Raw genomic sequence first — 26799 nt, forward strand, 5'->3', positions numbered from 1 at the left:
TACAGGAATTTTAATATTGGCTTTGTTGAATGTAACACTTATTTTATATAGACCAAAAATAACATTTCTTGCCCGTAATTGTCACAGAATTTGAGGGTTTTTTTTCCAGACTTGTTAATACAACAAGATTTTCTGCATTTCATTTACCCTCTTCAAAACCACTGATATGAGCCAAGAATGAAGAATGTGTCTATAGCTAGATTTCACATCACAAGTGTGTCGCTAATGGTAAGATGCTTTATATAGCTCTGTGTGTAAAATCTAATTTTAACACATGCCACACCTTTGAAATGCAGTCTGCAGACCCCTACAATCCCTCCCCCACAGAGCCCAGCCCTGATGCTCCCCAGCCAATACACCTGCACCCCCTTCCCTCCCAGAGCCAAGCCACAGGGCCCTCCTGGCCCAGATACCCACACTCTCTCCCCCCTGAACCTAGCTGTGCCCCTGGTTTTGCTGAGATACCCACATCCTTTTTGCCCCAGAACCCAGGGATTCAGAGGGATGCAGGGTTTGGGGGCAGGAGGGGGCTCTGAGCTGGGGCAGGGGGTTGGGGAGCAGGGTCTGGGAGGGAGTTTGGGGGCAGAAGGGGGGCTCTGAGCTGGGGCAGGGGGGCTGGGTCTGGGAGGGAGTTTGGGGGCAGTAGGAGGCTCTGAGCTGGGGCAGGGGCGATGAGGCCAGGGTCTGGGAGGGAGTTTGGGGGCAGGAGGGGGGTCTGGGCTGGGGCTTGGGGGGCAGCGTCTGGGAGGGAGTTAGATGGCAGGAGGGGGCTAGGGGCTGGGGGAGCAGCGTCTGGGAGGGAGTTTGGGGGCAGGAGGGGGCTCTGAGCTGGGGCAGGGGCTTGGGGGGCAGGAGGGGGGTCTGAGCTGGGGCAGGAGGTTGGGGGCAGGAGGGGGCTCCGAGCGGGGGCAGGGTCTGGGGGGAGTTTGGGGGCAGGAGGGGGCTCTGAGCTGGGGCTGGGGCTTGGGGGGCAGCGTCTGGGAGGGAGTTTGGGGGCAGGAGGGGGCTCTGAGCTGGGGCAGGGGCGATGAGGCCAGGGTCTGGGAGGGAGTTTGGGGGCAGGAGGGGGCTCTGAGCTGGGGCAGGGGCGATGAGGCCAGGGTCTGGGAGGGAGTTTGGGGGCAGGAGGGGGCTCTGAGCTGGGGCAGGGGCGATGAGGCCAGGGTCTGGGAGGGAGTTTGGGGGCAGGAGGGGGCTCTGAGCTGGGGCAGGGGCGATGAGGCCAGGGTCTGGGAGGGAGTTTGGGGGCAGGAGGGGGCTCTGAGCTGGGGCAGGGGGTCTGGGTCTGGGAGGGAGTTTGGGGGCAGTAGGAGGCTCTGAGCGGGGGCAGGGTTTGGGGGCAGGAGGGGGCTCTGAGCGGGGGCAGCGTCGGGGGGGGCAGAAGGGGGCTCTGAGCGGGGGCAGGGTCGGGGGGGGGGAGTTTGGGGGCAGGAGGGGGCTCTGAGCCGGGGCAGGGTCTGGGAGGGGGCTCTGAGCCGGGGCAGGGGTGCGGGGCGGAGGCTCCGGCCGGGCGGCGCAGCGGGGCTCAGGCTGCCTGCCGTGGCCCCACGCTGCGCCCGGAGGCGGCCCGCCGCGGGCCTGTCCCTGCGGGGAGGGGGGCAGCAGGTGTCCCTGCGCCCCCCTCGCTCGAACCGGCCCGTGGAGCCACCTGCCCCCCGCCCCGGGGGTTTAGTTTTGCGGGGGCCCCCCCTTGAGCCGGGGCCCCGGGCGGCGGCCCCAAAGCCCCGGCCCCCACCGCGCACGGGAGCGGGGTCTCTGGGGAAGACCGGCCGCGGGGCCAGCCGCCAGGGCAGTGCGCCTGCGCGAGTCCGCGTTTGCTCCCGGAAAGACCCAGCCTCCCCGTCCCGCACTCTCGCAGCCTTGGGGCGAGGCCGCGCCCAGCGCAGGGGCCGCACCCGCTGGGTTCGCTGCACGCAGCCAATAGGAGCGGGCGTCGCTGGCCGCCGGCGCGGCGCGCAGCCAATAGGAGCGGGCGTCGCTGGCCGCCGGCGCGGCGCGCAGCCAATAGGAGCGGGCGTTGCTGGCTGGCGGCGCGCGGGGGCCGGACGATGTTCTCGCAGCAGGCGTTGCGCTGGAAGGCGCGCTTTGCCGCCCTGTACGCCGTGGGCACCTGGAGCTTCCTGGGCTGCGTCTTCTTCTACTACTGCTGGCGCGACCGCCCGGAGCAGCTGCCGCCCGGTACGGGCAGGGCCCGCCTGAGGCCTCGCACAGCCGGGCCCCGCCCCCGCCGCGCCTGCCGGGGCCGGAGGTGTCTCTGGGTGTGCGGGGCTAGGCCCGCCCCCTGGGTGTGCGGGGGTTGATCCTGGGGGCCTTGGACGCAGCGCGGCGACCTTCCCCTGGCCCGTCCCTGCCGCCTCCTGGGCAAGGGCTTCTCCTGCCCTGGCGTTGCCCCGCGACTGACCCAGGGCGTCCCCCGCGGCGGGCGCGAAGGCCTCAGGGCGCTCCCTGTTTCGGGTGCCTGGCTTGTGTGTCCCCAGTTGAACGCCGGAGAGAGCAGGGGAGGCTGGAAGTGCTGGCGTTCAGAAACGTGCAGAGCCCGTGCTCACGTGGGTGGTGGGCCTGCAGTTGTGCACCCACATTTAATTGTGCTTGTGTGTAACGGTGCCTGCAACATGAGAGGGGTCCAGTGAAGGCTCAGTCAATATTTAGGCCCCAGTTCAGTTGGTGAGTTGCCCTTGACTTGTAACTTGAAGGTGATCTACAAAGGGCATAAGATGGAGGGAAGCTTGCACCCATATTTGCTGCGGGATGATATGTAAAGAAGTCTTGACAGTTTTGTTTCAAAAACGTTTCCTGTTTTCTACAAAAACTGACTAAAAATATAGTTCTTGCAGTATCTGGATACAACTGTGTTGGCAGCCATAAGCAGGGAAACAAAAGAGTGCTGAAGAATGACACCCCCCCCCCTTTTTTTTTTAATTAGGTGAAGAGAAAACTCCTCCAAGGGAGACACCAGCAGATGTCTTTTTCACATCAACAATAACATATAAACAGAATGCTGTACATCCTACAGGTGGACTGCGTGATTATGTGAAATCCATCTTTGCAACCAGTGATGGCCCTGGTCCAGAAGAGTAACATCCTGGAAATTAGGAATTTGATACGTATAGAAGAGAAATGACTTTCATCACGATGGCTTGCTTGGACATGAAAAGTCTTTAGTTGAAGTGCAGGTTTCATTCTATTTCAATTTAACCCCCCCCCCCCCACCCCCACACAAACACACACACTCTCTCCTCCTCCCCCCACCCCAAAAACAAACAAACAAACCGCAGAATAATTTGCAAAGCCTAATAAACCTTTTCAACTCTGTTAAAGGCAGGGTTTTCCCAGAAACTCTTGGAGGGCTGAAATATTAAATAAATTACAAATGATTAAACTTCCTATAATTAAATCTATGTAGTTTGAAGTTTATTTTAATGATATTGCACACCATGTAGTGTCTACTAAATTAACATAATTGCCTCCACTAGAGCTTTAGCTTTGATCAGGTAATAAGAAATTGCACAGTGTCAGTTTAGGGATTGTGAATGTGAGCCAGTCTTGGACACCAACTGCTCTTCCAGTAAAGTGAATTATATTTTACTTTGTTGGATTTTGAGAGAGTCCTCATGTTATTTACTTCCATTCCCAAAAACAAAATTAAGTGACTCAAGTGTACACCACTCACTAGGAGTAACTCATCTGTTTCATCTCTTTTCCTAAAGGAGTGAAGTTAAAGGTGTAAATAGTGCCCAGTATTAACTGCACTCTCACCAACAGCTGTGTCCATTTTCATGACTCAACCGTTCTACCAGGTCACTTTCCTGAAGCAATTTTTATGTGTAAAGTTGCATTAGCAACAACTTAAAAGTGTGGCTCCCATCTGAAGAGCACCTCGGTGAAAATGGCACTACTTTACTCCACAGATCAGTTCACTATGTGTATTCAGAGTCATCTCTGTGTATACAGAGTTACTGTACTGGTAAATGTATTTTATCTTAGCATTGCAGAGACAACAGATATGGGAGTCTGAGTTGATCTGTTTTCTGGCTGTAACTTCAGCAAGAGAATTGTTAAGAAGCACTACTATAAAAATCAAAGTTATACCTGAACATTTATTTATTACTGATATGTAACACTTGCCTGGCACTCGCCATATTCAAAGTACTGTGCAAACATTGACTAGCCTTCTTGTATTACAAGTAACATCTGAGATCGCTAACTGAAAAGAGTATAGAAATACCTCTGTTTTCAGTTTGCTCATCTAGTGCTTTGACAGTTTTCCTTATGTTGCTCTTTCATACAGCAGTGGAGGAGAGATGCACACTATCTGCAAACATGGGGCAGGTGTACCTGAAGTTACTTAGGTTAGACTTAAAGTTGATCATGTCTTTTTACAAAGTACCATTTACAGAATCTTTACCAATGAGGTGTTTGCCATAATTATACACCTTCACTACCACTATATTACATCTCATCTGGGTTAGGGTTAGGGAAGATCAGTAAACTGGAAATAACATAGTTTGATTTTCAGAGCTCAGCAGGATTTTATAGTAGTAGCAGCTATGGAAGCAATTTTTTTTTAATTTATTAACTGAACACACATGATGTGGAAATCATGGAGCAGTAAATATGAAATGCTATCTTTAGAATAACTTTTCAGATTGGGAACACAGTAAAATCTTTAATCTCTTAAATCTTGATTGTTTTGCAGGACTTAAAAAATCTTAAAATTGTAATGGGTGGAGGGGAGAGAACATCTGGATTAATCACAAAACTAGAAAATTTTAAAAGGCAGGCGCTTAAGAGACATTTGGTGCTTTCTCTGCTGGATTTATAGTATTAAGTAACTAATCAGTATTCCCAAATCCATGTTGACAGTAGTGATGCTAATCCACAAGTAATGCATTTTTATTACAGTTAGGCATTGTTTAAAGTGAAGTAGATTTAAAAAAAACTACAAGAAAAGCCGTGAATTGAGCAGTATTTGAAAAACAAGACACAAAAATCAACTTTGTTTAGGAAAAGAAACTCCTGCTTGAGGTATTTCCAAGGACTTTAAAACAAAAAACAGCTAAGTGTGTACTACCTTCAGGATAGTCAAACTCCATAAAACAGAAGCTTTATATGTGACCATCCACAGCTGCTAGTATGTAGTGTAGGTAAGGGATAAGTCCATCAGTGGAGATATTTGCATTTACTTTGAAAGGAGTGTCTGCTTTTCTGTGAAATGGTGAATGAACAGCCAAAGAAAGCTTTTAGTAAGAGGGTGGAGGTGTAGTTTACTGAGTTAAAGAATCTTATTTTGCAACCAAAGGCAGATTTCCATAAACACATTTTAAATTGAAGTCTGTATTTTAAAAAGCATGTAGGCCTAGTCAGGGAGTAATTGTGGAGGGGAAATGGGTCTTTCTATTTAGCCTGCTAATCAAATGGATCTTCTTTCTTTAAATTATAAATCAGGTCAAGTCTCTCTTCACTTTTTTTTTCTTTAAAATGAACACAATCAACTTGAAATCTAGTCATTTAAAAAAGAATTAGAGGTAGTTTCAGGTACACCACCTGACCCTGAATTCAGCTGTCAGTTTTTGCAGGGTGATATATTTTTTTCCAATTTGTACATGGTTTCTCCCTCTCCGTTAGCTGCCTGAAAAACCATGTGAACAAGGGAAACTGAACATAAGGACAGTCATACTGGGTCAGACCAAAGGTCCATCTAGCCCAGTATCCTGTCTTCCAACAGTGGCCAATGCCAGGTTCCCCAGAGGAAATGAACAGAACAGGTAATCATCAAGTGATCCATCTCCTGTTTCCCATTCCCAGTAGACAAAGTGCTATCAAAAGCACAAGACATTTTTCAGATAGAAGTGTGATGGCAAAGCTTTACCATAGCCTTCCCTCCAATTTTCTACCTCAGTTGTCGTCGTCGTCTTACCGGATGTGGAGCTTGCCAAACCAATTTGCAGCAGGCTCAGTGAAGGTTAGATATGACTTTCCCTTGAAGAAATTATTCCCCATCTTTTGATCACACACACTTCATTAGTTCAATGCTATTTCCCAGGCCCTGCCCCTACCTACTCAATCTACCACCAAGAATTAATTAGTTAATATTTCTAGCACCTCATACTTCCTCCCTTCTCAACACTTGGGACTCTTCAGAGTGATTCCCTTGCCTGTCAGTTGTTCCTTGCTTTAGTGATGGTACCAGCACCAATGTTATGCAGTCTTTGGTTGGGTAGAAGATGGGTCCTTCTGGTGGTGGACTAGGTGGTCAGCTGGAGAATGAGTTTTCTTGGTTTTTAAGGTGGGGAGGTCTCTCCAGGAAGATGGGAGAGCAGGTTTCCTCCCGGGGGGTGGGAATGGCATTAGTATGGAGCTGGGCAGGTACAGCAGGGAGGAAGCCAGGAGGCAGTAGTGAGAGGATTCCTACTTACTGTAGCAGCATCTTGATTCTGTCTCCATATGGTGCTATTAGAATGGGGTGAGGTGTGGGGCTTACAAGAACTATCTCGTGTCTCCCTAATACACACCTAGTGGCACTGGTGAGGAATGCAAGAAGGGACTTCCTCGGGCAGTAGTGACTGCTTTCTAGAGAGGGTTGACCACTAGCAAGCAGAGCTGGCCTTGGCCGTTTGGGTAGATCGTGAATAATTTTTTTATTGCTTTTCCTTTCCCAAATTTACCCAGATTCTGTGATTATCCCACTACTTTACACAGGGCAGGTCTGCTGATCTGGGGTGGGTAGTAAAATTATTCTTTAGGATACTCTCCAATCATGACTAATTGGGTGGGTGGGTACTTTAGATCCTTTAAACCTTACTTCTTTTCCTTAACATAGTGGGTTCATGTTTTCAAGGCTGACTTCTCATGGGAAAAACCATGTCTCTTTTGTTTAACAAAGCTGAGATTCAGCTTTACAGGGCCCAAGGATGGCTCAGTTAACGGTGGGCTTGAACTACGATGGCTTATGATAGGGTAGTCGCATTCTTTTTTGGCTAACATTTTGTATTCCAGAATCTGGCCAAAGTCAGAGAAGACCATCCCAATTTCTCAGAGGGCAGGTCCACTGTGGGGCTAGGTGGCACGCTTCGTATCACCCTTAAAAGTTCACTGCTGTGCTGAACTTGAAAAGGCTCACCACCTCAATGCCTTCTCCTCTGTCTTTAAAACCACCCTTAGCATATACTGTCAAGTGGGTAAGCTAAAGGCCACGGGGAAGTGGCGACAAAATGACTCTTAGGAATTTTGTGCTGAAAGTGGCCATTTCTGTGGCAACAGAATAGCGGCTTGCATGGAGCGCTGTTTAACGTGGTCACTTGAGTGGTGGTAACATAAATGTGAGGAAAACCAATCACAAAGCTAAAACCAGGACCTCTCGCCTGCATAGATTTCCCTGACATTAGAAACAGCCAGGATGTGTAGCAGCCTTTCTGCTGACTGTCAGCATCAGCGCCTGCTTGCTTGGGTGCAAGACCGGCTTGGTAGCCCTGAAGAAGAGCCTCTGCCCACCCTTGTACCTGAGCAAACATCCTGATTTTCATTTTCAAGGAAGACAGTAGTAGTTCCCACTCCCACAGGGAGTGTCCCCCATTCTCTCTAGGGGGCTGCCCCCCATTTCCCACTCCTTTGGGGAGAGTCCCCCATTCTCTCCATGGGGTCTGCTCTGATTCCTCCCCTATCTGGCCTGCCCCCTTCTATCCCTCTGTCTATAGGGGCTGCTGCACCCCACCCGGGACTGTCCCTCCCCTATGGGAATGCCCCCCGTTCTCTCCAGAGGGGCGGTCCCGTTCCCCGCCCTGCACCAGGGGCAGAGCTCAGCCCGACCCCCTGCGGGCGCCCCCCGCGACGGCTCCCGGCCGGGAGGCTGCAGTGCCCGCCGGGGCCTGGAGGGGGCGGCCGCGGCCGCTGATTCCCGGATCCCGGCGCTGTCCGCGCCGCCGCCGCCGATCCCCGGCCGGGCCTGGCTCCGCCACCGCGGCACCATGAAGGCGATAATCCAGCGGGTCACCCAGGCCAGCGTGACAGGTCAGCGCCGGGCCCGGCCTCCGGCCCACGGGCACCTCCCCTCTGCCCCCCGGCCCTCGGGGACCTCCCCCGGGCCCCCTTCCCCCGTCCTTTCTGCCCCCCCGGATCCCCCCCCGTCCTCGCCCTGTACCCCAGACCCCCCCTTCCTCCCCCCCGATCCCCCTCCCCCTGCACCCCGGACCCCCCCGTCCTTCCTCCCCCCCAGACCCCCCCCGTCCTTCCCCTGCACCCCGGACCCCCCCGTCCTTCCCCCCCGATCCCCCTCCCCCTGCACCCCGGACCCCCCCGTCCTTCCTCCCCCCCAGACCCCCCCCGTCCTTCCCCTGCACCCCGGACCCCCCCGTCCTTCCTCCCCCCCGGGCCCCCCCTCCCCCGTCCTTCCTCCCCCCCGGGCCCCCCCCGTCCTTCCCCTGCACCCCAGACCCCCCCTTCCTCCCCCCCGATCCCCCTCCCCCTGCACCCCGGACCCCCCCGTCCTTCCTCCCCCCCAGACCCCCCCCGTCCTTCCCCTGCACCCCGGACCCCCCCGTCCTTCCCCCCCGATCCCCCTCCCCCTGCACCCCGGACCCCCCCGTCCTTCCTCCCCCCCAGACCCCCCCCGTCCTTCCCCTGCACCCCGGACCCCCCCGTCCTTCCTCCCCCCCGGGCCCCCCCTCCCCCGTCCTTCCTCCCCCCCGGGCCCCCCCGTCCTTCCCCTGCACCCCAGACCCCCCCTTCCTCCCCCCCGATCCCCCTCCCCCTGCACCCCGGACCCCCCCGTCCTTCCTCCCCCCCAGACCCCCCCCGTCCTTCCCCTGCACGCCGGACCCCCCCTTCCTTCCCCCCGATCCCCCTCCCCCTGCACCCCAGACCCCCCCCGTCCTTCCCCTGCACCCCGGACCCCCCCGTCCTTCCTCCCCCCCGGGCCCCCCCTCCCCCGTCCTTCCTCCCCCCCGGGCCCCCCCCGTCCTTCCCCTGCACCCCAGACCCCCCCTTCCTCCCCCCCGATCCCCCTCCTCCTGCACCCCGGACCCCCCCGTCCTTCCTCCCCCCCAGACCCCCCCCATCCTTCCCCTGCACCCCGGACCCCCCCGTCCTTCCTACCTCCCCGGGCCCCCCCTCCCCCGTCCTTCCTACCCCCGGACCCCCCTCCCCCTGCACCCCGAACCCCCCCGTCCTTCCTCCCCCCCGGGCCCCCCTCCCCCGTCCTTCCCCTGCACCCCGGACCCCCCCGTCCTTCCTCCCCCCCGGGCCCCCCCTCCCCCATCCTTCCTCCCCCCCGGGCCCCCCCCGTCCTTCCCCTGCACCCCGGACCCCCCCGTCCTTCCTACCTCCCTGGGCCCCCCCTCCCCCGTCCTTCCTACCCCCGGACCCCCCTCCCCCTGCACCCCGGACCCCCCCGTCCTTCCTTCCCCCCCTGGACCCCCCCTCCCCCGTCCTTCCTCCCCCCCAGACCCCCCCGTCCTTCCCCTGCACCCCGGACCACCCCTTCCTTCCCCCCGATCCCCCTCCCCCTGCACCCCGGACCCCCCCGTCCTTCCTTCCCCCCCCGACCCCCCCTCCCCCATCCTTCCTCCCCCCGGGCCCCCCTCCCCCTGCACCCCGGACCTCCCCGTCCTTCCTACCCCCCGGACCCCCCCCCGTCCTTCCTCCCCCCCAGACCCCCCCCGTCCTTCCCCTGCACCCCGGACCCCCCCCGTCCTTCCTACCTCCCCGGGCCCCCCCTCCCCCTGCACCCCGGACCCCCCCGTCCTTCCTGCCCCCCCTGACCCCCCCTCCCCCATCCTTCCTCCCCCCGGACCCCCCTCCCCCTGCACCCCGGACCTCCCCGTCCTTCCTACCCCCCGGACCCCCCCCGTCCTTCCTCCCCCCCAGACCCCCCCCGTCCTTCCCCTGCACCCCGGACCCCCCCGTCCTTCCTACCTCCCCGGGCCCCCCCTCCCCCTGCACCCCGGACCCCCCCCGTCCTTCCTACCTCCCCGGGCCCCCCCTCCCCCGTCCTTCCTCCCCCCGGACCCCCCCGTCCTTCCTTCCTCCCCCCGGACCCCCCTCCCCCTGCACCCCGGACCTCCCCGTCCTTCCTACCCCCCGGGCCCCCCCCCCGTCCTTCCTCCCCCCCAGACCCCCCCCGTCCTTCCCCTGCACCCCGGACCCCCCCGTCCTTCCTACCTCCCCGGGCCCCCCCTCCCCCTGCACCCCGGACTCCCCGGGCCCCCCCTCCCCCGTCCTTCCTCCCCCCGGACCCCCCTCCCCCTGCACCCCGGACCCCCCCGTCCTTCCTTCCCCCCCTGGACCCCCCCTCCCCTGTCCTTCCTCCCCCCCAGACCCCCCCCGTCCTTCCCCTGCACCCCGGACCACCCCTTCCTTCCCCCCCGATCCCCCTCCCCCTGCACCCCGGACCTCCCCGTCCTTCCTTCCCCCCCGGGCCCTCCCTCCCCCGTCCTTCCTCCCCCCCCAGACCCCCCCCGTCCTTCCCTGCACCCCGGACCCCCCCTTCCTCCCCCCCGGATCCCCCTCCCCTGCACCCCGGACCCCCCCGTCCTTCCTACCTCCCCGGGCCCCCCTCCCCCTGCACCCCGGACCTCCCCGTCCTTCCTACCCCCCCGGGCCCCCCTCCCCCATCCTTCCTTCCCCCCAGACCCCCCCCATCCTTCCTCTGCACCCCGGACCACCCCTTCCTTCCCCCCCGATCCCCCTCCCCCTGCACCCCGGACCCCCCCGTCCTTCCTTCCCCTCCCGACCCCCCCTCCCCCATCCTTCCTTCCCCCCCGGACCCCCCCTTCTTCCCCTGCACCCCGGACCCCCCCTTCCTTCCTCCCCCCGGATCCCCCTCCCCCTGCACCCCGGACCCCCCCGTGCTTCCTTCCCCCCGACCTTCCCTTGCACCCCCCTCCCCCTGTCTTTCCTCCCCCCTGGACTCCCCTCTCCTGTCCTTCCCTTGCACTCCCCTCCCCCTCTGTCCTTCCTTCCCCCCCGGATGCTCTCCCCTGTCCTTCCCTTGCACCCCTTCCCCCCGTCCTCCCCCCACCCCCCTGTCCTTCCTCCCCAGGACCCTTCTCCCCCGTCCTTCCCCTTGTACCCCATCATTCCCCTGCATCCCCCTCCCTTTGCACCCCCTGCCGTTCCCCCTCCTTCCCCTGCACCCCCAGCCCTCCCCCCTCCCCTTGCACCCCCTGTCCTCCCCACTCCCCTTACACCCCCGACACCTGCACCCCTGGCCTTCCTTCTCCCCCTGCATGTCCTGTCCTTATCTCTCCCCTTGCACCCTGCCCTCCCCAGGTGTCCTTCCCACCCTCCACAGCACCCTCACTCCTGGCACCTTGTGTCCTTCCCACCCCCTGCATCCGCTTTTCCACCCACATGCTGCCTCTGGCCCCCACCTTTCTATGCATCCACTGACCTTCCCATCCACATACCTGCAAATGCTGGCCCTGCACTCCCACACACTGTTCCATCCCTGCACCCACCCACACTCCCCAGTACCCACCTATCCATGCACCCAGTGTACCTCCTGCCCCTTCACCCACCGTCCTACCCTCTCCCACTGTCCTTCTCACCCACATACCCATTCCCACATTCCCTGTACCCACCATTCATCCCACCTACCTGATGGAAGCTTTCATTCAAAATCTCCTTCAAGATTCAAAACAAAACAAAACAAAAGCCCTTCTAAATGTTAGTGCTGCCTTCCCGAGCCTGCAGCCAGCCCCAGTGCCTCTGCTGCTGCTCAGTGCTTTGCTGAGTTGTGCCACAAAGAGAACAGACCAGGGCCCCCTTCGTTCTCTCTGCTGATCTTTGGACAGCCACGGAGCTCACAGCACTAAAGTGAAAACCATTGTGTTGCAGCCGGGTAATCTCAGAGCAGCTGTGGGAGCAGACACTATCGCTATTCACTGGGGAGAAGGACTCAAAGGCAAGGATGAGTAGTGGAGAGAGCACTGGACAGGGACTTGTGAGTCCTGGGTTCTATTCCTAGCTCTGCCCCTGGGTTGCTGGGTGACCCTGGGCACGTTATTTCCCTTCCACGTGCCTCAGTTTTTCCATCTGTAAAACGGAGATAATGATTTGTAACTCCTGTGTATAGTGCTTTGAGATCTACTGATGAAAAGCGTTCTATATATTATCATTATTCTCCCATTGCTACATTCGGCTACGCCTGCTGTTTGGGAGCCTCCCAATTAAGTTCAAATTTTGTCATTGGTGTAGATGGTTAAAAGGCCCCTTTCAGAGAAGGAACTGATTGATGTGTACTTCCAGCATGCCTGCTACATTTGATTTGACTTGACCTGCTCATAACCTATCTCTTTCAGTTTGCATAGTCCAGAGGTCAGGTTGTCTGTCTGTCTGTCTTCTATTTGGTGGAACTCCCTCTGCAAATTCATTATTTTCTGTTTACTTTCAGTCTTAGTTGTTCAACACACTTCTGTCTTTTGTGTCTTTACTGTTATTCACTGATACAAGGGAATATTGCTGCATAAATCAATTATAATAACATGACTGTAATTGCATGTTGGATTAACTGCTGACTGTTATTGATGGTAGTAGGGCTTTGCTGATCTGCACCTGGCTAAGAGGTTGCAGCTATCTCTTCTGGATGCAGACCTCACTACTGTGATCCATGCCTTTATCACTTTTTGTTCTGTGTTTGTACAGCACCTATGACAGCAGGGCAGTGGTACATGACTAGGGATCCTAGATGCTCCCTCAGGACAGATAACAATAATAGTGCAATACATTCAATTTGGGGCTCCCCTTAAATCCACCTGGAAACTGAAGCAGACCGTCAATACAGCAGCCCACTTATTAATCGGAGTATCTTACGTTGAGCATGGCACCAGTGCTCTGCGATCCACGCTGATGACGTGCTGATTTGTGGATGGGATTTAAGGTGTTGGCTTTGACCCATAAAGCCCTAAGTGGCTTGGGACATGCCTGTCTGAGGGAAATATAGTTGAGATAAGCCGAGGTGCTTTACTGGTGACCTCTCAGTATCAATCAGAGATGGCTGGGGACAAGATAGTCTCTATGAAGACCCTTCAACTCTATAATTTGCTCCTTCCAAACCCTCATTGGAAATTGTCCAAATCTGTTGACCCCTCAGGTGTGCTACGCAGCCAATCACTTGTTGTAGGGTTTTGAGCGAGGGCGTGCTGGAGGGTGGGTAAGGTTCTGTTCACGGCTTTGACTCTCATCTTTCATGGCAGTTTATATTCTGTTTTGTGGGTGGCCGCTGGCTTTTTTTCTTGTTCGTACAGGTATGGTTGTGTTTTTTAACAAATATTAAAATGTGCTTATCTCAGTGGGATTTTTTTAGATGTTGTATAAATCTAAATAAAATAATCCTAGCCATGGCCATGGGTTCTCATTAAAATCACTTTTTATCTCTTTCAGCATATTACAGTGGGCCTAGAGGGACGTATTTTATTTTAGATTTCTTGAAACTGATGTTTGTTTTCATGTGGTTGGATAGAATTGACCCATTTATACCAAGATCCGTTTTCATAGACAGATTCGAAGGCCAGAAGGGACCGTTGTGGTCATCTCATCTGACTTGCTGCATAACAAGGTCACAGGGTGTCCCTGTGTTCATTCCTGCTTTGAGTTCAATAGCTGTGTTTGTGTTAGAGCATTACGTTTAGAAAAACACTCCGAAAGCTCGACATGTTAACATGACTGGGATATGAACCCATGCCTCCAGGGGAAACTGCAGTCTCCCCGGAGCCTGCTTAGCCAACCTGAGAGCTGTAGAGAACATAGGTCTACTTGGCCTCAGCTTAGGGCCTTAGCCACTGCATCATAATGTGTGTCTCTTTGCAAATCTGGAAAAAACAAAATATTGAATGCAACTTATTTTTTGCAGGGTGGAAAGTACCAAAAAAAAAAAAATCAATCTTTAAAAAATGTTAATTTTTTTAGGGACTTCTGCAATGCAGAAATCAAATGAGTTTATTGATTTCATACAGTTGGGTAAATTTTCAAAGAATTATTTCACGTTCTTAACCAAGTGATTCGTATTGACTCTAATGAGAATTGCAGTACTAAAACTCTTCATGCAATGTTTTGAAATGCTGGAGCAAGCATATTGAGCTGCCAGATCGCCTCTTCATTTAGCAAATCAATTTCACGAGAGGCAAGGGGCTGATATTTTGTAACTCACAAAAAAACCCCCAAGGGTGCCACTACATATTGCCTTTCAAGGGATGCTAGAAATGTAAACATAGGGAGTAAACATTTGGAATGCTGGTATGGCATGTGTACATGTTCTGATTTTTCTTACAACGTTGCAAGATGCTAAAATTACTTGTAAGGTAATTCTCCTTTCACAGAAATGACTTTCAGTCCTCTCTGTAAAATTGAATTGGTGTACCTGAGCCAACATGCTGTGGACAGCTAGTTAATTCTTTAAGTTCAAGTGACGTTTCCAGAAAGTGTTTATTGTACCATTGCCTGTTGGAATTGATGCTTGGAGGTGGCATAAAACCAGATAGGGTGTTTAATTTCGCTCTCTTTTTGTTGTTGTCCTGCAGTGGGTGGGGAACAAATAAGTTCCATTGGACGAGGCATCTGTGTGTTGCTGGGTATTTCTTTGGAAGATACGCACAAAGAGCTGGAACACATGTAAGTCATGACATGCATTGAATGTTTCCTTGTAATTCCTGTTCATTCATATGCTACTCACTCCATATCAGTAATATCAGAACTATCTTCAGAAAGTGGGGCCTCTCGCTGTAGGAAAATGTGAGCTTCTCTATGTTCTTTTTTTTATGTTACACTTTGTGTGTGGGCCTCCTAGTTATAGTTTAGCTTCATTTTATGCAGCACTGTGGAAAAGTCTCCCCAAAATAAATAAACCAACCACTACATGTTTTTCCCAGAAAATAACCTCCCATTGTTTTTTTTTTCTGGGCGTTTTTTCTGGGTGTTTTAAAAAATTTCTATCTGTGTCACTATAAACTGTTTACATTAACATAGAACATATTTGAAAGGTTTTGTGATACTAGAAATCTTAGGATCTCTTTTCAATCTGCACATGAAAACTTTAGCGCTTCTGAAAAGTTAAAAGGGACGTGAGGGGACCATCAAGGTTTTTGTTAAGTCGACAAGACAGAGTAAGAAAACTAAAGACATGTCTAGAGAGGGAAGGGGAATGAAATAGCTGGAGTGATTAGTGATTGGTGATTAGAGAGAAGAGTGGAGAATGGGTGAATCAATTGTAATTAGATGCTGAAGAGAGACGGTGCGTGGAGTGTGAACTGTACCAGGGCGTGACTTGTTAGAATCCAAACTTCTTAGAAGATGGGCAAGAAATTTGAAAATGTGCTTCTGTGTGAAGCTGGGCTATCTTATCTCACTTTTCCGATCTTCACAGTGTGTTCAATTCACTGAGTCACTGTATCTCATACTTGCTTTAGTACCTGTGAAAGCTGGTGATCAATACTGCACATAGGTGATTAGAATGTAGAGATACCCAAACTCCAAGGGATTAATTTATCTGACTCAACATATATGAAATTGAATAAAGAGTCAAGAAATAAACAATTGAATGGACTGAGCTATTGAAGAGAGAAAATTATTCTTAAATAAAATATAAACATGGTCCAGAATTGCTAAGGAGAAAAAATGACACACTGGTTTAACCAGTTTCTTCAAGTGCCATTGAATGAAACTTTCTCTGTTGCTCCTGCAAATGAGACAATTTCAATGCTGTCATCATCTGCAAAGTGCAGCAGTGATGATGATGATTTAAGTCCCTGCCGCAGGCCTGCAGCCTTTAATCAGCAGCTCGATTCAGGAGCAGTTTCTGTTTCTTTGACACCCAGAGATTCTTGAACATCAATATATGACTGTCCCATAAAAACAGCTGAAAGGCAAAGACTTACGCTTGATGATAAGTGCATTCCAAGTTTAGGCTAATAACATCCTCTTCAATGTGGAACAAAATGATCAATTTAAAGTGATGACTGTAGTGTTTTTCCCTGGATGTACTCCTCCAGACAAACTTAAACTCGCAGGACTCATTACTAGGTGCTGCAAGTGATGAAACAGAGGAAAAGTTAAAGGAAGAACTTAAAAGAATCAAGATGGATGGGAATGGACTATTATTATTGATTGAACACTAGAAGTGAACCAACAATGCATATATATAGAGGGAGCAATTGCATCTCTGCGTACGACTATTGTTGGGCCCAGTTTATAGTTGCCCTGTGGCCCATTTGTGTGCCCAGTCTAGGCAGTTGGTTCTGTTTTCTAAATCAGTTTTAACCCCTCAAATAAATAATTGTCCTCCCCAGTCAATTAATTCTCATTCAAATTATTTAGCCCCAAATTGCCAATTTGACTCCCCAAATAATTTTGCCCTCCCCTAACTCCACTGCCCGTTTCTGCTGCTTTCATGGACTCTGAGCCTTCCAGCTTACCCGCTCCTCTCTCCCTGCTCCCTTCCTGTGCAAAGCACAGTACTCCCTGCTCCCTTCCTTCCTCCTTGCTATGTTGGCGAAGCCCTGACCCCAGATGACTTGTTGTCCTCCTAGGGACTCACTGCGCCTGTGCAAGGGGACAGAGCTCATGTTGTGTGTGGCCGTTTCCTGACTTTTGAGATCTTCCTTTTCTAATCTAAATTTTCTTGTAATAAGTCTAATTTCTCCACGCAGTGAGAGGATCATAGTCCTCAATGCCTGTTTACATCTTAAACCAGACAGTCCTGTCTTGATTTAGCCAGTGAAAGGCAAGCTTTCAGAATTTGGGGTTTTCTCGTGGTACTCTCTGGCCTGTTGTTGTTTTATTCCCATCCCAATCCCACATTCTCTAGCAGGATGTTTAAGAGAAGGCTTTTATACAAATAGTGTGATGAGTTTGTAAGGGCTTTCATGCCTATGGCTCTGTATGTGTGATATTGATAAGATCCCCCTTTTTTAGGGGAAGGGATGAATGAATGGCTTGTAACTTTGCCATTTGTGATCAAATACCTGTACAGATATATTATAATATATATCTTGATACCTGTGCGCCATTCACATCTGTTAACCTTACACATGATGATTAGGAACGAGCCGAGGTCATGCAAGTAGCCTTCTTTGTTCTGTTTCTCCTCACAGGGTTCGCAAGATTTTAAACTTGCGTGTGTTTGAAGACGAAAGTGGGAAACACTGGTCTAAAAGCGTGATGGATAAACAGTATGAGGTGCTTTGTGTCAGCCAGTTTACTCTGCAGTGCATCCTGAAAGGAAACAAACCAGACTATCACATGGCTATGCCTGCAGAGCAAGCAGAGTCTTTCTACAACAACTTCCTAGAACAACTTAAAAAAGCCTACAAACCAGAGCTTATTAAAGGTAAGGTAGACCCGATATGTTTGAAAAAGGGGTACTTTAAAAATGTTGTGGGTGACTTTTGTCTTTCCCATTTAGGGTAGAACTGAGTCCTTTCTGGGGTTTAAGCTCCAGTCTTTAATGTCCCCAGCAAAAGTTGCTTACATAGACAGCTCCCTAAGAGTTGCCATCTTCTCTTTGCCACTTCGTAACATTGATGCTTTGCTCCATAGACGATGCCTCAGTCTTTCTTCCCAGGTGTGGCCATGCTACTACCCCAGACAGCTAGACCAAACCAGAATCTTCTCTCCTTAATGTTTTTCTACTAGTTGCACTTAAAAGTGAATGGGGTAGTGAACATTATGACTTTCACTTTTTACTCCTTCATTTCCCACCATGTCACATGTTGATGATGGTAATAGGATATGCTATATGTTGCTGATACTAGGATATTATCTAGTCAGTCTGTTCTCTGCTCCATTCATAGTTACTAAACAGCAGTCTTCTCTTGGCTAAAGGAAACATGGTGGATGCCATTCTTCCTTGCTCTCAGGCCGCTGTTCATCTTTTCTCTCTGCTTCCTATGGTCCTCTCCTAATTTGTATTGAATTTTTAGTATCACTGTATAGCAAACAAGTGTATACAGCAAGAACATTGGTGTTAATTTTGCTATCGCTAATAGGGTAGATTGAAGTATAAAAATATAACTCGTATTGTACAGGTCTGCTTCATCCTGCTTAAGAGGAAAGCAGAAAAGTAAGGAGAAGAATGGTAGATAGGGAAAGGTTTAAGGGTTAATCTCCTGATTGACAGTATATGAACCATAATTATCCCAGATACCTGTGTATGGTATGGACTTTCAAAAGAGATCGTGTCTGCTAGTGATGAAATCCATTCCTAAAATGTCAGTCTCGTGTCAGCTTTCCAGTGTCTTAGTATAATATTTTTTTGCAGCTAATATGCTGATAATGATCTAAGTAATGTTGTTCTGATAGACGCTTCAGTTTTGACACATAATATAGGAAACCTAAGTCTGATGAAATCACAGCGTTCTTGCGTCCTGAAATTTTAAACTCTAGCTTTCAGACTGCTTCTTATCCACCATCGTTAAAGCCTAAATCACATATTTCTTTTTATGTGTATGTCAAGTTATTACTAAGTAAGGGGCCTGTTTTTGTGCTCACTGAAGGCAGTAACAAAACTTCCCTTGAAGTCAATGAGACCAGAATCTGGTCCAGTACTGACTTTGCTTGGTTGAATCCTCATCTCTCAGTGAAATTAAACTGAAAACCATAGGTGTGTTTTCCCCCAAAGAATGAAATATAGAAGGTTTGGCATATCTAGCTTTGTTTTCTGGCTTTGTGGAATATTCTGTTTCATTGTTTCTGAACTCTCATACCACAGCGCTTCACTTTGAGGCTTCTTATATTTTGACAGCAATCTTTTAAATGCTCTCTCTTTCTCTCCCCCCTGTCCCCAAGTAACATAATAGTTGTGCACTTGAAATAAAATAGTAATCACCACTGCCTCTTGAATGTCTGCTTTTACTTTAAAAATAGCTTTGATTTCTGCTCTGTCTTGCTGCAATTGTATGTTTAAAAATGCACACTGTCTGTAATAGTGTTGTGTGATGGGTCGGGAATTGCTGTCCTCACTACTGTGCCAGGTAATACACATTTCAAACTAGCTCAGTTAAAAGAACCATCTACTAATTTATACTTTCTGGAGGCTGTTCCAGTCTGTGTCCTATTGAGTCTAATTCTGCTGATGGATATTAAAATCTCCTCCAGCAATTTGTGGCTTACAGAGTGCTATGCCTTTGCCAGAATATTTGTAAACTTTCTGAAGTTTGTAGACAGTCTGTGTGCTGCCCCAGCTCTGTGCAGACAGCCGGCATCACAGACATTGAGTGAACCACCCAATGACCAAAAGATCCGTTAAGGTACGAAGGCACCAGGCCAGGTTTATTGTCAACAAAGCACAGTAATAGCACCTGGCAGACTCTACGAGGATACTAAGACACGTATGCGTGTAACAACGGACGAAGCTCAGTGAATGGTGGGACTTTCCATTCCCCCCTTGGCTGGACAAAGATACTCCCTCTGAGATACATCTTTATACCCTGATACAAACAAATTATGTGCTGCCTCTGACATAGTTATTGCCTCCAGACATGGCTAGTTATCACCCACCACCTTGTACATGTTGGTTCGATCGAAACATTTCTATTACGTACTGTCATCCTGACCTTATCTTTTAGGAGGTCAGTGTGTTCCTGTTATCCTTGGGGAATGTTTTTGTACCATCCTCGATATTGGGATGTTTTGGAACCACTTGATATCGGGGTATGTTTGCGTGAGTGCTCTGTCCTTAGCACTTCTTAGGAATGTGTATTTCTGCAATATTAGCCCTGTTTTTGCCAGATTCTGTGAGCAGGTCCTGTCTCATACCAGGCCTCTGAGGCAAGGGCTTATTCTCAGGCTCTCTTCCTAGTACACCCGGTAGTTTGGCTGATGGCAGTCGCAAACTGTAATGATCTTGCTGAGCGGGAGCACTGTAGCTAACGGCGCTTTCGTATTCAGTGAAGAGATACACCAGTGGGGCTTGTGGAGCTCACCAGACCTTTGGCAAAGTTGTAATAACCAGTCTAGGACGTGATGGACCATTCAAATATCCTGACATCTGTACTGAAAACTTCCAAAAGTCAGCAGCCTACATTGCCAGAAATTATTCTGTGCATTAGATTTTATGAGGGATAATGGGAGGAATGGTCTACTGGCCAGAGAACTAGTCGGGGACCCAGGTTCAGTTCCTCGAATATATTATGGAAATGAGGGCCAGGGGAGGAGATAATTATCTAAGACTATGTCTACACTACCCAATTAACCCATGTGATTGGAATCCAGGTTAGCCTAGCCCAGATATGAGCGTGCCCACTGCAAAGCAATGCTTGAGTTACTGTGGCCTCACTATTTCTGCACTTCTCCCGTCTGGGGGCATAGCCTATGGTTCTTTGAGAAGCTCTAAGATTCTTTTTCAGCTGTTTGTGTCAATTCCAAGAGAACATGTCTGTCCTTTGGGAGGGAGAGAATTGTGGGAAGGGTATTGGAAGACTATTAGCACTTGAATGATTTAGCCTGAAGGTTACAGCCAAAGTCAAACTGGAACCCAGGCTCTAGCCCACATCCCCAGCTGAGCCAGCAAACCTGGGCTTAAAACACCTCCAAACCCAGGTCAGAGGTCTTTGTGTGGACAGTAGGGGAGTTAAGGCCAAAACCTGGATGAGAGCTTGGGTTTAATTGCGCAGTGCAGACATATCCTTAGATAGATTTATGAATAAAACAAATATGAAGTTTCTAGGCCATGCTGTCTGAGAGATGTGTCCAAAGAATATTCTAAAAGCAAATTACTTCTATTTTTAAAGTCTCATATCTCAGAAATGTCTTGTTTGTTTCACCTTAAATACAGAAAAGAAAAAAAAAATTCTGTGGCCCTGGAGGTACCACACATAGAAACCTCTAAAGGAAAAGGATTTAAAAAAATTAAGAGGGTGATGATGTAAGCAAAAATGAACTTGTGATTTTAATTAAATTTTTACACATAGAGTAATGCCTATAAGCGTATTGTATCAAAGAGAAAGTTGAAAGGTATTTTGGTCAATTGATAAGTGCATAGGCAGGGAGAAGGTATTTGATGAGAGGGCTCCTAAATCTAATAGATATAGGCATACCAAAATCCAATGGCTGGAAGTTGACGTAAAAATATTCAAAAAGAAATAGATGTGTATTTGTTACAGGAAAGGAAATTAACCATTGGAGTAGCTTGCCAAGGGATGTAGTACACTCTGCATGACTTGGAGTCTGCAAATCAAGACTGGCTGTTTTTCTAAAACAGTGTTTCCCAAACTAGGGATGCCGCTTGTTCAGGGAAAGCCCCTGGTGGGCCAGGCCGGTTTGTTTACCTGCCGCGTCCGCAGGTTCGGCCGATCGTGGCTCCCCCCGGCCATGGTTCGCCGCTGCAGGCCAATGGGAGCTGTGGGAAGTGGCGCGAGCCGAGAGACATACTGGCCGCCGCTTTCCACAGCCCCCATTGGCCGGGCACAGTGAACCGCGGCCGGTGGGAGCCGTGATCGACTGAACCTGCGGACGCGGCAGGTAAACAAACCGCCCGGGCCTGCCAGGGACTTTCCCTGCACAAGCGGCGTCCCTAGTTTGGGAAACACTGCCCTAAAACATTCACGAGCTCAGCTACAAGTTTTCGTGTTTGATGCAGGAATCACTGGATGTGGCCTGTGTTACGTAGGAGGTCAGATTAGATGGTCACCATGGTTCCGTCTGGACTAAAAATCTTGTTACCTCGTCAGCTATCTCAACAGGCAGACCTGAGAGCACAAGGGAAGCTAGGCACTGCCTTCACAACTCCCGCTTCCTTCATTCCTGGTGCAGCCCCAAAGTGCTAAGGTGGGTTATGCTGACTCTGAGCAGACAAGCTAGTTTTCTCCCTCTAGCTGTGGCCACTCCACAGCTATCCTTTCCCAAGCCCTGGTCAGGATTATTACCCAGCAATCCCTTGGTGCTTCACAACACTTCAGAAGACCGAGGGAACTGCCTCCCCCTAGAAAGGCCTTGTCCAAGAAATAGCACCTAGATGGTCTTGTCTCCATGTCTTCTATGGACAATACAGGAAGTCCACCAAAAATATAAAAGAAATCCAGGAAGCATCGCAGGGATTTGGACTCTTCCACAGAATCTTATGCTTCCTTCCCTTGTCAAAGGAAGAAAGGAATGATCAGAACTCAAGAAGTCATATGCAGGGTCAGAGAACAGTCTGTTCTCCGTTGTCTAGCTTGGCACTGTGTCCAGGTGTGTTGGTACCGTGTTATGCCAACAGCTAGGCAAGATGGAGAGAGGTACTGCTGTCAGGCAAGTATTTTTCCCTCCTGCAGTTAGGTGGGGCCAGGCTTGCCACTCAACTCATGCCTTCAGGAATCATTACATCTGAATGAGAAGCGCCCGCTAAGAGAGGATGTCTGAACTGACAGGTAAGAAAGTATCTCAGCTTTTGCTAAAAGGAGCAACTTTTGGTACAGGTACCCAAAATAGAGGCAGAAGTTGCCACGTGTATGAAGAAAATGGTGACTCCTGCTGAAGGAGAATACATGCCTTAGAAACAGGTAGAGAGACCAAAACAAGCCTGTCTATGAAGGCTGTAGAGAACTCGTAGTTCCATCATCTTTCACTTGCTCTTTCAGAACAGTATTGATGAGGTGCAAGGAAGTGATAGAAATCCCATCCCGTCTGAAGCACCGTGCTATCCAGTGCAGCCGCCAGAGCATGGTCTGTGACCGAGTACTTGGAAAGCTGACTCGCAAGCCAAATAACTGCTAGCAACTGCCCCCGGGAGGGATGACAGACTCTCTGGAGACTTTCTAGCTAAGGTGGTCTTCCTCCTCACTTTGTCTGTGAGATCCCATGAGAGAATGAAGCTGCATAGAACGAAAGCTGGCTTTCCTTTCATTATTATGCCATTTTGAAGTACCACTCTGCTTTGACCTTTGTAGAAACAGAGGCTCCAGGGCAGGGAGATATAGACAGGGCGCGTCTACATCAGCAGCGTTACAGCAGTGCAGCGCGTCTGGTGAAGACACACCATGCCAATGGGAGAAGCTCTCCCACCGATGTAGCACTGTCCACACCCGCGCTTAGGTCAGTGTCACTTACGTCACTCAGGGGTGTGGATTATTCACACGGTGTGAGTCATACCAAAGTAAGCTCTAGTGTAGACCAAGCCTTAAGTATAAGGAGCCAGAGCATTAGCAGCAAGTGTTACCATTTTAAGATGATGTTTTCAGTAGCTCTTATCTTTTTTAATTCTGTTTATCTTTTGGACTGAAATTTGACAAGCTTGGCGTCTGCCTGAGGTGAATGTTGTTTGAATCAAAACAATTCATCCAATTTTAACTATGGGGCTATAAACCTGGTGCCATCTGCGTAATATGGGCATATGTAACATACAAATAATAATCACCTTTTTGGTACAAGTTCATCCAGAGTTTATAGTCACTTCCTGGAGAAGCTATTGTAAACATGTAACCACTTTGCATATTTTTTTGGGTATTGGTGTGGACCATCCCTGCTAGCCTATGTTTAATGCTAGAGTTCCAGATTAATGTGTTTATCAGAAAAAGGAACCTCTCCCTCTGAGTGGGAACCAAACCTGTAAGATGTACTGTGCCATAATCGATATAAATGCAAAGAGATTTTCCCCAAACATTTGAATAGGTATTTAGACTTTAGGTCTGTGAACATGGCTATTGGTTAACCATTGTTAAATTCAGAGTTCTGAAACTTATTTTTCAGCTGGGAATCATTTATAATAGTCCCAGAAAACATTTGCCCATGTGATTCACCAGCAAACCTCTGGGCCACAAATATAGAAAAACGATCTGGGGTTTCTCTGTGGGTTTTAATCTGTTGTGGGTGGCAAAGAGTTTAAGAAATGTGCAAAAGAATTATAATGACTGTGGCTTTTTGATTGCTCTGACGTCATCTCCCCGTGGGGGTCCCCTTTCATGTTCCAGTCTCCTGCAAGTTTGCAAATTGAGAAAGAGGCAGTACAAGGGAGATCAGGTCTGTTTTTTGCTTGCTTGGTAGCAATTCAGTCTCATAAATTTGTTTTATTTTCCATTATTACTTGGTATTTTTGCTGCGTAGCTAGTTAGCAATTGAGAATAGAATGGCATTTCCTCAGGATAGTGAATATTTCATGGTATCTTTTTGAATGGAAAATCAGGTTTGTCATAGCTTTTTTTAAAGCAGTAATTCTTCATCATTGTCAGTCCTTAGGGAAGTCATTAGTGAGTTTCCATTGCAAAAAATCTCATTTTGCTTTGTGTTTTGGAACGTTGTGACTTTTAGCCCCCAAAGAGCGGCAGTGCGTTGTTACATCTTTGATTATCAGAAAGAAACTAGCAGCTTCGGTACTGATCTGGTTACCGTTGTTCAAAGCAAGTTGCTCCCATCTGTGTGGAAAGATTTGGTCAAACCCCCACCTGCAGTTCAGAGCCCAAGCAAAGGACTGGGGAACAACATGGGAGTTTGGGAGGGCGAGAGTAATCTTCAGCCTCTCGGCCTGAAGGGAGGGTGTGAAGCGCTGTGCAGGCTGGCTTCAGCCACTGCCACAGAATGTACAGTATAGGCAGTTGTGTTCTGAAGACCCTCTCTTCCCATGCGCACGCAGGGTGGGACCTGCTGTGGCCAAACCCATGCCACTCCTCTGCCTCACGCGCAGCCCCTTGCACTTTCCTGGAGAGCTGCCTTGGAGCTGGGATCTACATGACACAGGGCCACGCGGTACCCCTGGATGGACTGTTTGCGGGGTGGCCTGCTGAGCAACAGAAACATGGTATTTCTGCTGAGATTCCGAACGTATGCACCTGCAATGGGCCAGTTGGGATTCATATTCGTAGCAAAACTCAGCTTGTATCTGGCAAACAGAAAAAGGGTCTCAGAACATTTCTTCAGGTATGTTACACAGTCAGAAATGGGGCTTTCCCACGTCACCTCTACTGTCCGCTAACGTCTGATCTATTAGACGTGGCTTAATGCACATCTGTGCTGGGAACACTAATCCAAGGTCAGGGGAAATATTTTCCCCCGGGGTTTTTCACCACTTTGCTTTGAAGAATGGAAGAAGCCCTTGTGCTTGGGGAGCTTTAACTCATTTTAGTCCGTAATTTTGAGGAAGCGCTTGCTCGAAATCAGAAGTTCCATCAGAGACTGGCTCAGCATCCACAAAAACTTGGAGTAGCAAATTTTGACATGTGGCTATTTCCTATCTGCTGAAAATCCTTTTCAAGCATTATCCAAAATAGCACAATGTTTTTGCAGATGTTCTTCACCAAAACAATTAAGCTCTGGTAGCATTGCCATAAGGCAGCGCGTCAGTGATCTGTCCCAGCCTGGGGGTGCTCCAGGCTACTTAAGGGGTTTCCAGCTACCCGTGTTCAGTGGTAAAGGAGCCTCTGGGTAACTGTTCCTCTCTATCTGTCTGGTATCCTCTTCCCTCTCCCATGAGGCATTACACACAGTTTTTCTCTCTGTGTTGCCACCTCCTGTCTCTACGGCAGGCCTAAAAAGGAGACTGAAGCTCATGCATCGGGAGAGGGAATGTGTTGGGTCTAGCATAGGAGCAGTCTGAACTGCATAGGAAGAAAGGGAGACAAGGAGAGCACGGGGGGCAGGGGGAAAAACTTGGGATGGAGGAAGCTGAAGAAATGTAAAGAGCTGCAGGAGAAATAAAGGAGGGACGAGAAGGAAAAGGAACAGGCAGAAAAGGACAGGAGAAAACTTGTACAGAGAAAAACCCGAGACTGCAGCGAAGTATGGGCTGGATGAATGCACTATAAGGTGGGTAGAAAGTTGGCTAGATTGTCGGGCTCAACGGGTAGTGATCAATGGCTCCATGTCTAGTTGGCAGCCGGTGTCAAGTGGAGTGCCCCAGGGGTCGGTCCTGGAGCCGGTTTTATTCAATATCTTCAAAAATGATCTGGAGGATGGTGTGGATTGCACTCTCAGCAAATTTGCAGATGATACTAAACTAGGAGGAGTGGTAGATACGCTGGAGGGCAGGGATAGGATACAGAGGGATCTAGACAAATTGGAGGACTGGGCCAAAAGAAATCTGATGAGGTTCAATAAGGATAAGTGCAGGGTCCTGCACTTAGGACGGAAGAACCCAATGCACCGCTACCGACTAGGGACCGAATGGCTAGGCAGCAGTTCTGCGGAAAAGGACCTAGGGGTGACAGTGGACGAGAAGCTGGATATGAGTCAACAGTGTGCCCTTGTTGCCAAGAAGACCAATGGCATTTTGGGCTGTATAAGTAGGGGCATAGCGAGCAGATCGAGGGACATGATCGTTCCCCTCTATTCGACATTGGTGAGGCCTCATCTGGAGTACGGTGTCCAGTTTTGGGCCCCACACTACAAGAAGGATGTGGATAAATTGGAGAGAGTCCAGCGAAGGGCAACAAAAATGATTAGGGGTCTGGAACACATGACTTATGAGGAGAGGTTGAGGGAACTGGGATTGTTTAGTCTGCAGAAGAGAAGAATGAGGGGGGATTTGATAGCTGCTTTCAACTACCTGAGAGGTGGTTCCAGAGAGGATGGTTCTAGACTATTCTCAGTGGTAGAAGAGGACAGGACAAGGAGTAATGGTCTCAAGTTGCAGTGGGGGAGGTTTAGGTTGGATATTAGGAAAAACTTTTTCACTAGGAGGGTGGTGAAACACTGGAATGCGTTACCTAGGGAGGTGGTAGAATCTCCTTCCTTAGAAGTTTTTAAGGTCAGGCTTGACAAAGCCCTGGCTGGGATGATTTAATTGGGGATTGGTCCTGCTTTGAGCAGGGGGTTAAACTAGATGACCTCCTGAGGTCCCTTCCAACCCTGATATTCTATGATTCTTTTTGAGACCAAGTTTGGTGGGAAGTGGAGTGCCCAGGC

General features: G+C 50.2%; 2 protein-coding genes across 4 annotated transcripts in view; both read left to right on the plus strand.

Moving 5' to 3' along the window:
- Positions 1–1993: 1993 nt before the first annotated feature.
- SMIM26 (small integral membrane protein 26) lies at positions 1994–3394 on the plus strand. Its single transcript, XM_073339738.1, has 2 exons — positions 1994–2178; positions 2924–3394. Exons 1-2 carry the CDS (start codon positions 2049–2051, stop codon positions 3076–3078), a joined length of 285 nt encoding a protein of 94 aa, XP_073195839.1. The 5' UTR covers positions 1994–2048; the 3' UTR covers positions 3079–3394.
- A 4472-nt stretch (positions 3395–7866) lies between these two features.
- The window catches only part of DTD1 (D-aminoacyl-tRNA deacylase 1), a 104799-nt gene continuing 85866 nt past the window's right edge, over positions 7867–26799 (plus strand). For all 3 annotated transcript variants that reach the window (XR_012158340.1, XM_073339740.1, XM_073339739.1), the window contains exons 1-3: positions 7867–8007; positions 14514–14604; positions 17082–17317. Coding sequence is in view for 2 of the 3 variants with exons in the window: in XM_073339740.1 (XP_073195841.1) it covers positions 7965–8007; positions 14514–14604; positions 17082–17317 (370 nt within the window). In the remaining variant the exon portion in view is untranslated. The remainder of the gene's footprint in view (positions 8008–14513; positions 14605–17081; positions 17318–26799) is intronic.

This window comes from Lepidochelys kempii, chromosome 3 (genome assembly GCF_965140265.1).
Source record: "Lepidochelys kempii isolate rLepKem1 chromosome 3, rLepKem1.hap2, whole genome shotgun sequence".
NCBI lineage: Eukaryota > Metazoa > Chordata > Testudines > Cheloniidae > Lepidochelys > Lepidochelys kempii.